At 58.6% G+C, this 11852-nt stretch overlaps 2 protein-coding genes across 3 annotated transcripts in view; one reads left to right on the top strand and one right to left on the bottom strand.

The window, feature by feature from the left end:
- Window positions 1-534: 534 nt before the first annotated feature.
- CA4 (carbonic anhydrase 4) lies at window positions 535-10192 on the bottom strand. Of its 2 annotated transcripts, none has more exons than XM_061176425.1 (8): window positions 10025-10192; window positions 5701-5754; window positions 4585-4740; window positions 3525-3670; window positions 3307-3405; window positions 2990-3053; window positions 2699-2865; window positions 535-838 (listed from the first exon to the last, which is right to left on the bottom strand). In XM_061176425.1, exons 1-8 carry the CDS (start codon window positions 10080-10082, stop codon window positions 761-763), a joined length of 822 nt encoding a protein of 273 aa, XP_061032408.1. In that variant the 5' UTR covers window positions 10083-10192; the 3' UTR covers window positions 535-760. The 2 variants fall into 2 exon arrangements, with proteins under 2 accessions (XP_061032408.1, XP_061032407.1); XM_061176424.1 differs by lacking the exon at window positions 535-838 and adding an exon at window positions 2010-2326 and having other exon boundaries at window positions 10025-10187.
- The window catches only part of ZNHIT3 (zinc finger HIT-type containing 3), a 42991-nt gene continuing 40665 nt past the window's right edge, over window positions 9527-11852 (top strand). The window contains exon 1 of the mRNA XM_061176427.1: window positions 9527-9740. The gene's annotated coding sequence lies outside the window, so the exon portion shown is untranslated. The remainder of the gene's footprint in view (window positions 9741-11852) is intronic.

Below are 11852 nucleotides of genomic sequence, written 5' to 3'. Positions count from 1 at the left end.
CACACACCCCCTGCTGACACAAGCTGCCTGCTGTTGCCATAGTGACAGTAATACCAACCCCCCCCCCCACCAAGGCTGGCTGTGTGGTCAGCAGTGAAGGGAGGGGGTGCTTATTCTTGGTCACGAAGGAGGAAAGGGAGAGGGAGGCTGCTATGGAGGGGGAGCAGCCCTTGTCCCTCAGCCTAGCTGGGGATGGTCAGGGACTCTGAGGGTATCTGAGTGGGAGAAGGCTTAGAGGTCACCTCCTCTAACCAGCTCCCCTCCAGAGACCAACGGCAAGCCAGGGCTTCCAGCATCGGGTAATGGAATCCCATGTGTGCTGGCCTAGCTCTGCGTCTTCCTGTGGGAATCTATCTCATCACCTCCAGACGGGAAGCCTGTTACAGAGAGGTTGTCCCCGCACCAGCTGACCTGGCCCCGGCCCCAGGGCCCCTCGCCACCCAGCAAGGCCCATTCTTGGCCTCTTCCCCTCTTCTCACGCTCCTCCAAAATCCATTCTTTTTTTTTTTTTAAATAAATTTATTTATTTAATTTATTTATTTTTGGCTGCGTTGGGTCCTTGCTGTGCACCGGCTTTCTCTAGTTGCGGCGAGCGGGGGCTACTCTTGGTTGCGGTGCACGGGCTTCTCATTGCAGTGGCTTCTCTTGTTGCGGAGCACAGGCTCCAGGTGCGCGGGCTTCAGTAGTTGCGGCACGTGGGCTTCAGTAGTTGTGGCACAAGGGCTCAGTAGTTGTGGCTCCCAGGCTCTAGAGCGCAGGCTCAGTAGTTGTGGCGCACGGGCCTAGTTGCTCCATGGCATGTGGGATCTTCCCAGACCAGGGCTCGAACCCGTGTCCCCTGCATCAGCAGGCAGATTCTTAACCACTGCACCACCAGGGGAGCCCCCAGAATCCATTCCTAAAATCCATCTCACGCTCCTCCAAAACTCCAGCCCTGCCCTGGATGACGAGGTACCAGAGACTGAAGCCCCTCAACCCCTGGCCCCCGGCGCCCAGGCTGGCCTGGGACCCAGCTGTGGGGCCCTTATTTCTTTCCCCCTGTTTTCTGGACCCTCCTCTCTGCACCTGCTGCCTCCTAGTCTCACTCCCTTCTTGGGCCCCAGAAAGGAAAAAGCCATTAGAGACACGATCTTGGGGGGGTGGGAGGGGTGCCTTCATCGACAGCTCCTAAGTTCAAGGGCCAAAGACCCTTGGATTCACCTGTGACCCAGTAGCTCCTGGATGAGGCATCAGGCTCCTAACTGCTCCCCTACTCCTCACCCCTGCAGCCCCTGCACCACAGCCCCCGCTCCCCTCTCCCCCTTCCCCCTCCCCACCCTCCTCTCTCGCCCACTGTCTCTCTCCCCCTCCCTCCCTCCCTCTCCTCCACGCATGAACACTTGCTGGCCTCCAGGTGGCCTCCCCCCACTGCCTCCTGCAAGTCTTCTGATGGATGCCCCTTCCCGCTGATTGGCCACAGCCGTCTGATACGGTGTACAATGTGTCTCTTTATTTATAGTGTCTCCTGCTAGACTGTGAACTCCAGGAGGACAGGCATTCTGTCTGTCTCATTCCCTGCCATAGCCCCAGTGCCTAGAACATAGATGCTCAAGAAACACTGGGGCAAATAAATGAACCCCACCACCCACCCCGCCTAGGCTGTGCCCACACAGGACCCGCACTCTCCACCCCTAGTACAGGGCGGAAGGTGCTGGCTGGCTCTCAGCTGGCTCTGCCGTGGCCTCACTATGTGGCCTCCACCCAGCCTCCTTTCCTTTCTGGGCCTCAGCTTCCCCCATTATATAATGAAAGGCTGGATTGGAACTTCTCCAGCTGTGGCTGTGTTGGAGCTCTGAGGTCCCTTCGGCATCTCTCCAATTGGGGTGTCAATGGGGAATTCATAAAGGTGGGAGGGGTGCCTGCTCAGAAGAAATCTCCAGGCCCTAAGGCCCCTACCCTGGCACGCGGGGGTGGGTTGAGGGGAACAGGGCAGCAGTAGTTGTAGGAACTAAAAACAGATGTGAGAGAGGTTTCTCCAAAAACATGTCCATATTTTAATCATCACCAAAGTCCAACCCGGGAAGCCTGAGGAACAGAGGCTCAAGCCCTCTTAAGGGCTGAGACCAGAGGTCAAGCGTGCAAACATGAGTCGTCATCGGAGGAAGCCTGCTGTCAGGCAGGTGAGCGCGAGGGTCAGCAGGGTGGGCAGCGGCAAGGGCAGCAGCCGTCCCGGGGCCTGGGACCTGAAAACCTGGCGCTGCCCCCGGGGCTGCAGGGGCCTGACATTGTCTGTCATTTTCAGTTTCTTCTCGTTGTCATAATACAGCTTCTGAGAGAATGCCAGGATCTGTGGAAGGCACAGGGCTCAGCAGGGAGGGATGAAGCTGGTGGAGCTGCACTCCTCACTGTGTGACCTCAGGCCAGTTGCCTGGCCTCTCTGAGCCCTCTCAGGTTCTTGTGCAGAGGAAAAGAATCAGGGATGTAAAGTGCTTTGCATCCATGGGGGCTCAGCTCCCATGAGTTTCCTAAGCAGAGGGGACTCACAGCTCTGGGCTTGGAGGGCCTGTGATTACTATTACTATCATCACTGTTATCAGAGAAAAGTGGTTCTCAAGCTTGAGCTTGCATTAGCCTCGCCTGGGGGCTTGGTGAGCCCCAGACTCCCTGGGGCCCCCCGCAAAGGGACAGTTTCCAGGAGCTGAGGCTGGGCCCTGTGTACCTGGTCCTTGTGGAGCTGAATGGGCTCCTGGAACACGGTCCAGACCACCTTCTCATCGCAGCCTGGTGTGGTGAGCGAGCCCAGGTAGCGGAAGTAGTGCCTCAGTTTCTCCTTCTTGGGGAGCAGGTCAAAGAGGCTGATGTCGTCTTTCAGCGTGGTGTTCATATCTGGGGAGACTCGCACGCCTCACTCTGAGAGTACAGGCTCCTCCACCATCCAGACCGTCTTTTGTAGGAAGACGTCTTCTCCCCTCCCCCAGCCCCCCCGCCTCCCCTCACCATCCTGACTCACTGGGACTGGGGATGTCAGACAGCGCCTGCACCAGGGGCTGGAAGTTAACATTCTTGGATCCGGCCTGGAACAGGAGGGAAAGGGACTTGAGAGAGGCTTGTGGGGAGCCGCGGGTGACCCGGTCTGGGGTGGGGCGGGCACGCAGCTTCTGGGACTGAGGCCCTCAAAGTCCCTGGGCTCCCCACGTGGGGATGTACAAGTCACTGAGAAACAGAGGGGAAGTCGGGGCTTCTCCAGCCCCCTCCTGCCTTGCTGGGATCCCAGGTCTCTGGATCCTAAGAAGCAGCCCCTCGAACCCTGAGGGATGGCAGCCTCACCTCCACCATGAAGGCCAGCACTGCGATCTCATCTTTGGGGTCCTGGTTCTTGTTCGTGTTCCTCGATGTCCCCTTTTCTTTCTCATGTACCATGTGTATCTGGTAAGGGGTGAGAGGGATGGAGAGAGAACCCGTCAGGGTGCTGGACCCTCCTTCTTGCCCAAGGCAAGTATACCCAGGGCCCAGCCAAGGCATCCACCTGGGAAGAGGTCCCTCACCTCCATGGCAAAGCGATCCCCGTCGAAGCTATGCTCCGAGCCCCAATCCAGCACCTTGGACCAGTGTAGGTGCAGCTGCTTGGCCCGGTACCGGGCGGCCAGTCCTCCTCCAGCAATCGAGGCCTCGTCCCCCAGCAACACCATCACTGGAGGGCACAGGAGGGGGCAGAGTCCTCGCACCCACCTCCCCCAGCCTCTCCCAGCCCCTCATCCCAGCTCCACCCAAGCAGGACCTTCTCTCCTACCTCGCACCCTTCACGGGCTACGGTCCTGGGCCTGAAGGGACAGGAACAGTGGTACAGCCTGGACCTTCCCCTGGCCCCCTCATTGGCCTCCCTGTCTGCCTCTCCCTCTGTACACCCCTCACTGCCCAAACATACAACTCAGCCCGGTCCCGCCCCTGCTTCAACCCCCTCCACGCGCGGTGCCCCAATGTTCCCAGGGCCACGTCCAAACTCCTCAGCCCTGGGCGACCTGCCCCAGGCCCGGCTGGACTGACCCTGGGCTGGCTCTGGCCCCTCCGGGCTTCGCTCTGTCCTCCATGCACATGGGGCCACATGCAGCCCTTTGAACACCCCAAGCTCTTTCACGCCTCTGTGCCTTTGCACATGCTGTTCGCTCTTCCTAGAACCTGTCCCCTCCCCCACTACAGATTGCTCTGATACAGGATTGAAAATACTGATACAATGTTCCCTCCTTTCCAAAGTCCACCCTGTACAATGTGTCTCTTTATTTATAGTGTCTCCTGCTAGACTGTGAACTCCAGGAGGATAGGCATTTTGTCTGTCTCATTCCCCGCCATAGCCCCAGTGCCTAGAACATAGGTGCTCAAGAAACACTGGGGCAAATAAATGAACCCCACCACCCACCCCGCCTAGGCTGTGCCCACACAGGACCCGCACTCTCCCCCCCAGGGCTTTTCAGCCTCTCCTCAGCAGAAGTGGACCCCCCAGTGTGCCCTCCCAGGAGGAGCCCGACCCTCCAGTCCTTGGGGAACTTGAGTCCCAGGATCCCGTGCCCCTGCTGTCCGGGGCCTGCATCCAGCCCATCTGAGACCTACCTGAGTGGCCATTGTTTTGCACGGCCCACTTTTGCTTCTTGTCGTAGCCGGAGAAGGAGAAGGGTCCCAGGTTTGGGTCCAGCAGTGTCTTGGCAGTGACGATGTTGATGGGAGACTGGCGGTCATTCTGGCAGCTATCGCCCCACTGGTCCGGCCCTGAGCAGGGAGGGAGGGTGGGCCGGGAGTCAGGGGCGCCTGGCACCGAGGTGTGGCGTCCTCCACCCCACTCGGGTCAGGCCCAGCTCAAGGCAGCAAGGTCTTTGGATGGCTGGCAGGCTGTGCTGGGGGGATGCCCGGCACAGAACTCCGCCCTCACCCTTCTCCCTCCTCAGACACACACTCACACTCACACAAGACCAGCAAGGCGTGGTGTTGGACAGGGTGGGACTAGGGTGTGAGCTCTGGGGTAGGGGACCACCTCAGATGCTGGGCTGTGAAAGGAAAGCTCCTGATAACCTGCTTCCTAGGGGTTCCGAAGTTCAGAGGAGGTGGATGGGAGAGTGCATGGAAGCGGTGGCGTCCCCTGGAAGGGCCGCTTGTGAAAGGACCCCGTGACTTGACACTAAGCCTTATCTGAGCACTGGGAGGCAGGGAAGGAGCCCCAGGGGAGCCCAGCCCCCTGCACCCGGGACCTCCCACACCAGTGAGCCGGGCGGGGGTTGGGGAGCGCTGCCCAGTCACCAAAACAGCAACGGTGGGAGGAAAGCAGATTGCAGGAGACCGGGCAGCGCTTGAAAAAGTACAAAGAACCGCCACCCAGGCCCACATGCAGGGGTGTCACTGGAACAGAATCCACTCTCCATTTTGTTATGAGAGGAGCAAACTGAATTTCTCCCTTTGATGCTGCTCCTGATTTATTTCAGAGGACCAGAGGGCTGACTCTCTTGGTGTCAGAGATGATGACAGGAGGTCCCAGTAAAAACTCAGGTCACTCTATGTTCCCTGTGCCCTGAGCACCAGGAGAGAGAGAGAGAGAGAGAGAGAGTGTGTGTGTGTGTGTGTGTGTGTGTTAGGAGCTGATATCTGACAGGGGCCACCATCACCTCATCCTTCCCACCTTCCCTGGGTCTCCATTTCAACCTGGAGGGTCCCTACCACAAGACTCGCTGCACTTACCCAAGCAGGTGTAGTTGGAGGGCTTGACTTGATTCTGGTAGCACCAGTGTGACCCTGGAACAGAGAGAGGAAGGATGTGAGGCCTGTGCAGAAGCATGTCAGTGTATCTGTGTACACACATGTCTGTCTCTATGAGTGCTGGTGAACTGTGTGCACACAAGCAACTCTGTGTGTGTGTGTGTGTGTGTGTGTGTGTGTGTACACAGTGGGTCAGAGGCTGGGAATATCCCTGGAGTCAGAACCTGGCCTGGGATGGGATAGAGCATTCCTGGGGTGCCATCCTGGGGGACAGAGGGCCCAGGGGAAGGAGCCTTAAGAAGAAAATGTAGGGATGGAGAAGGAGGCGCTCGAAACCGCCAGGCTCCAGGTGTCCTTGACCCACAGCCAATCCACTGGTCCTCTTGCCCAGGGCATTGTCCTCAGACAATGCAGACCAGACAGCCAGCAGCCCTCGAGGGGTCCTCCAAGGCGGGTCAGCTCTCCCCAGGGGCTAGCCTGGACACTCTACCTGTTGCTCATCAGCCTCCCCCTCCCTCCTTGCATCCCCGCCCTCAAACCTGGAAGGGAGGCTGGTGAGAGGGGAAGAGGAGGCCCCCCAGGACAATACCGCCACGTTCAGCTTGGCTGCTTTCCCAGAGTTGATGGGATGATGAGGGAGATTAGGCTAGTCCCTCCCTGGAACACACCCTCTTGTGCTATTAAGACCCATTCTTGCCTAAACTCTCACAGTCCTGCAGGGAGGAAGGCAGCTAGGTCTTTTCCCCTGTCCCTCCAACCTGCAGTCCTGGTGTTTGGGACCAGACAGACTTGCCTTCCAATCCCCCACTCTGCCTCCGGACAGGAGAACCAACATCTCTGAAAAAAAGGCTGCGTCATGAACGTAGCTCACTAATGCAAGATGTTGACAACAGGGCAAACTGTGCACATGGGAACCCTCTCCTCTGTGCTCTCTGCTTGATGTTTCTGTAAACCTGAAACTGCTCTAAAATTAGTCTATTGATTTTTAAAAGAAAGTCTGTGCCAGCAGGGTGGACAAAGCATTTGATAAGAGCTGGAATTCTAGCTGGGCCACTTAGGAGCCGTGGGTTTAGGGACAAGTCACTTAATCTCTCTGAGCCTTAGTTTTGCTGTCTGTAAAATGGAACTAATACCATCCACCTCATAGGACTGTGGGGAGGATTAAATGAGAGATGGTGGAGAGTGTTCCAGGCAGTTGGAATTTAGTCAAGTCCCTGACGAGTCCTTCCCTTCTCCTTGGCTCCCTCCCTCCCTCCCCTCCTCAACCTCCTGTCAGGGCACAGATGGCCAAAGTCAAGGAGGGGTGGAGAGGAGAGAAATGAAGTGAGCTGGAAAGAACTCAGGGATGAGGAAATTCCTAAGAAAAGCAGAGCTTCCTGCCCAGCCTAAGCTAAGGCCTCTGAGCACATCCATCCCCACCCAAGCCCATCTCCTCTGGGGTCCCTGCAATGGGCATGGGGTGGAGAGGGGCGCAGGTTCTCAGCAGGGAGTGGGAGGAAGGCCAGGAGACTGAGCATCTATAGGAAATTGGCCACCCCCATACTCTGGACCCTTCAGAGCCACCTGGGGTTTCCCAGTCTCCCAGGTCTGGATCAAATGCTGTGCCTACTTTGCTGGCACAGCCTCTTTCAGAGATGGACAGTCCCTGCAGTGTCTTCCCCTGGCCAGTCCACCCCCTGCCCGGGACAGGGCTCTGCTGACCCTGGGACTTGCTGCATCTGGGGAAGCCTGACGAGGGTCACCTCTGCAAAGGGCAGTGGCCACTTCCCATCCAGGCCCGTCTCTGCATGTTGGCAGAGCTCTGATGCCGGAGCCCATCACCCGGCCTCCAGTCCTGGCTCTGACTCTTGCTTATTCTCTGCAGGAGAGTTCATTAACTTTTCTGAGCCCACTTTCTTACTTGCTTCCTCAGGCAGAAGGAGCTGCCACTGATCTCCCAGAGTCAGTGTCTAAGGACACACTGGATGGGAGGTCATTTGCATCCGTGAAAGGCTTCCTGTTACGATTCTCCTGGCTCTCCACCTCTCAGAGGTCCTGAAGGCAGAAGGTGCCTCTGAGGTCAGGCTGGCCCCTCCTGGTGACTGATACCCAGGGGGAAGCTGTTTCAGGGGAAGCCTGGCTTGAGCCGGAATCCTCAGGAGCCAGCTCTGATGGGTGGAACCCCTGTCAGCCTCCCTGGAGCCCATCTGGTCCAGGCTGAGCTTTTCTTAGGAATTTGCTCTTCCCTGCTTCTGGCTACAGCTCCTAGGGTTGTCATGGTGACCTCTGATCCACTGTCTTAATCACAGAGACTTTTGACCTGCTTGGTTGAATGCTCTTGAAACTACCCTCTTTAGGAAGCAGAAGCCAGGAAAACGTGATGTTGATGAGGCCAAGGCTGGGGGTCAGGTCTATATCCAAAGGCTGAAGGTAGGGGCTGGTTTTTAGGCAAGTGGTGGCAGGGTCACAAACCAGCTCGGGTTCCTGTACTGGTTCATGAGGGAGCGGCCCTTACAGATAATTACCAGCCAGTTCTCTCAGGCCACTTCCTAGGGGGCCTGGGAAGGAGAGGAGCTACCCACAGGTCTTGGCTCCAAGCTCAGGATGCTGCCTAGTCCGTCTGCCCTGACCAGAGATGGAGTGAGAGAACTAACGACCATCGCCAGTCACCCAGCCACTGTCCCCCACCCTTGACGTGCCCACCACCCCAGCCCCCTGCTTTAGAGCTGATTGAAGAAGTTCTCTCGGGTGGACCTTGCTCACCCCACCCTCCCACTCCAGGGGGAGGGAGGAATCCTGAAAACCAGCTCAGCGAAACCCGAAGATGCCCTGGGCAAAGTCTCAGCAGCTCCTGGCTAGGTCTGGGACTCTGAAGGGGCCTATGCCCCTCTCCCCTCCTCTCTCCCTGGCAGCAGATGGTCTGAGGACGTCGATGTACAGCCTCGTCACTCTCCAGCCTCAGGTTCCCTAGCAAATGAAATGGGGGAGGAAGGCAGGACCCTCGGCAGCTCCCAGTCAGAAAGCCCCAGCGCTTAAGGGGAGCACAGCTTGTGAGAGGGGGCGGCTGAGAGAGATTCCTGGCTGGCAGGGCCCAGGCCATGTGGCTATGGAGTGCCTGCTATGTGCCACACAGGCACGGCACTAAGCACCTATGCCCACTATCTTATTTGAATCCTTAGAACAATACCTGAGTCAGATTACTCTCTGTTTTGTAAACGAGGAAACTGACTTACCCAAGGAGGAAACTGACTTACCAAGGAGGGAAGTGACCCAAAGCCACACAGCTACAAAGCAGCCACATTAATTGCAAAGCATTTCTCTTCTACAAGCCCAGCAGCTTAAGTAGGTTTCAAACCTCCAACCCTACATATAAAAATGTTCACACCCCGCCTTTTCTGTTTCCTCCTCTCCTAGGAAGAGGCCGGGAGTTGCTGCAGGATGCCCCTCATACCCCACCATGGGCCAGCTAAGGGTCTCCTTCTCTGCTGCTGAGGGCACCCTCAGCCCGCACCCATGACTCCAAGAGAGGAGCATCTAGCTTTAGAGAGGAGATTCGGCCAGGTGGACCCCAAGGATCATCCGAGGGGTAGCTGAGATGGGGACTGGCAGATGGGTACCTCCTTCCGAGGAGATGGCTGCCCGTGGGGTCGCAGAGAAGGTGCCAGATCGGATCCCTGTGCCCAGACGCTGGAGGCGCCTTCAACTCCTTATCAAATATTAACACCCCTCTCCTGCCACCTTCCACCTAGGCGAATAATTAAGAGCTCGGCCTCACCATTAATCTTTAAACGAAAATCACCCCGGCCGGAAAGACCGGCTTGGCTCGGGTCTCCGGATGTCCCCCTCCAGGCTCCCTACACAGTTCTGGAGGTGAAGGGTGCTGGCAGCGTCCGGGGACAAGGCACCCAGGGTGGGAAGCGGGGATGACCGGGCCCCACCACACCCAATTTGTTGTCCTTGCCCCGGGCCGGGGACAGCCACCAAGCACTGAGCCCCCGCGGGACGGACAGCGACCCACGACAGACGGAGGAACACCAGAAAGGGTGAGAAACGGAGGCGTTCGCCGCGGCGGCTCAGAGACGCATCCTTGCCCCGGACCCGCACGGCGCCCGGCCGAGGGCCGCGGGCCCCGCACACCGCAGTCGCGCACACGCTTTGCACCCGCTGCCCCGCGCCCGCCGCGCCCGGCCGCCCGCGCCTCTCCGCTCCCGCCGCCCGCGCCGCCCCATCGCCCGCGGGCGCAGCCTCGGCGGGGGGCGCGGGGCCCGAGCGCCGAGGGGCCACGGAAGGGCCACCGAGGGGTCCCGGGGCCGAAGCCCTCGTTCACCTGCGTGGGCCCAGGGCCGGGCGGCGGCGAGGACCAGGAGCGCCGGTAGCAGCCGCATCCTGCGCAGGAGTGGAGACGCCGCCGAGCCGGGGACCGCGCGCTAAGGAGGCCGCCGGGCGGGCCGCGGTCCCGCCGACCCAGGTTTTATAGCGGAGCCGCGACGGGAGGGAGCCCCGACAGCAGGACGCGGGTAGCGGCTCCTCCCCCTGGCGGGTCCTCCCCTCACCTGTCCCTGATCTGAGAGCCTCCACGCCCCCACTTGCGCTCCGCACCCACCCCCACCGCCTGGTCACCTTCCGACCGGTGCGCGAGGGCCCCTCACCCACCCGTGTCCTTCAGCGCAGAGGCGGCGTCCTCCTGCCTCGCTCCTCCCCCGTCCCACACCTGGTCTCTGGTTTGGGACCAGGGTAGCGACATCGCAAGGTACTCGATCCACACAAGGGTGGGGACCCCGGATTCCTGCCTTGGATCGTTTTGGCGTGGACCGCTGCGCAGCCCTCTCGCCTCGGAAGCAGCCCGGGGGGGGGCCTTGGAATGGGCTGGGGCTGGAGGCTCGGGGAATGGAGATAGCGTCGGAGGGATGACGGAGTTGAGGGATGTGCGACGGTGTTTCTTGAATCCGGTGTCCCCAGAAAGAGGGCTTGCTTTTCTCTCTCAGGCAGCGACAGCTGATTCTCTGGATCTTATCTCTTTTTCTGTTCCCTCCCAAGCTGCTCCAAACTTAATTTCTAAGCAACCCAGGTACTCCCGCGGTGGTCCAATGGCTAAGACTCTGTGCTCCCAATGCAGGGGGCCCGGGTTCGACCCCTGGTCAGGGAACTAGATCTCATATGCCGTAACTAAAGATCCCGCATGCCGCAACTGAGACGCAGCGCAAATAAATATTTGAATTTTATTTAGAAAAAAAGAAAAAAGCAACCCAAAGACTGTTCTTCTAACACAGAGTGAGGACACCTATGAATTTCTGTGCGAGTGTGTATGTGATGGCCAGCGCTGGGGATGCTGAGGGGGCGGAACTGAGTAATGGATTGCAAAGAGGCTCAGTGAGAGAGGAACTAACGGGGTCAGAGGAGAGGGGCTGGTCCTGTTGAGCGCACCCCGCCCCCCACCCCAGACTCCAGAGATGAGATGGGAAGAGAAGAGACTGGGGTCTGAATGGACCTCTCCTTTTCTCATCTGCCAGAATCTTCAGAGGAGTTCAGGGAAAGGAAACTTTCCTTGGAGAAGGCCCTAGCATTTAGGGAAATGGGGCGGGGGGCCTCCACGAGAGGAAGCTGCCTCTTGTCTCAGGAGGGATGCTCCCTCTCCTGGACTTGGCTCCCCTGCTACAATTCCTCTATAGACTCCTCCATGGCTCTAGGTACTGTGTGTCCCACATGGGGTGGGGACTTCCGTGGCAGTTTGAGAAGCTCACTCAGACTTGAGTGGGGAAGATGGACTTGGGTGGGCCTGGGCCCCCTCCGTCAACAGGAAGCCCCAGTTTTCTGGTCTAGTCACTTCCCCATCCTCTGCCAACCTCTCAGCGCCCACGGGGCTTTGAACTTAGGCAAGAGACCTCTGAGGAGGGATTGCCTCTTCCAGAACTCTCTGGGCAAAGGGGCTTCCTCCCTGGTTAGAGTCCTGGCTGACTGCCCCCCCCCACCTTCTGGCCCAGGGTCACACAGCCTCAAGGAGCAGCTTTGATCCTCCAGAGAGGAGGGGGTGGGTATCCACATCAGGCTTAGGGTCCTATTGTCTGCGCTGCGTTAGAATTTCATCACCAGCCTGGGACTTGGACAGTCAGGAGAGGAATTCCACGCCCCGGGATCTTTTCTGGGGGAGTGGATTT

Source organism: Eubalaena glacialis, chromosome 19 (assembly GCF_028564815.1).
Source record: "Eubalaena glacialis isolate mEubGla1 chromosome 19, mEubGla1.1.hap2.+ XY, whole genome shotgun sequence".
Taxonomy (NCBI): Eukaryota; Metazoa; Chordata; class Mammalia; order Artiodactyla; family Balaenidae; genus Eubalaena; species Eubalaena glacialis.
Note: the sequence above shows the minus strand (reverse complement) of the source record. Positions and strands in the feature narration are given on the sequence as shown.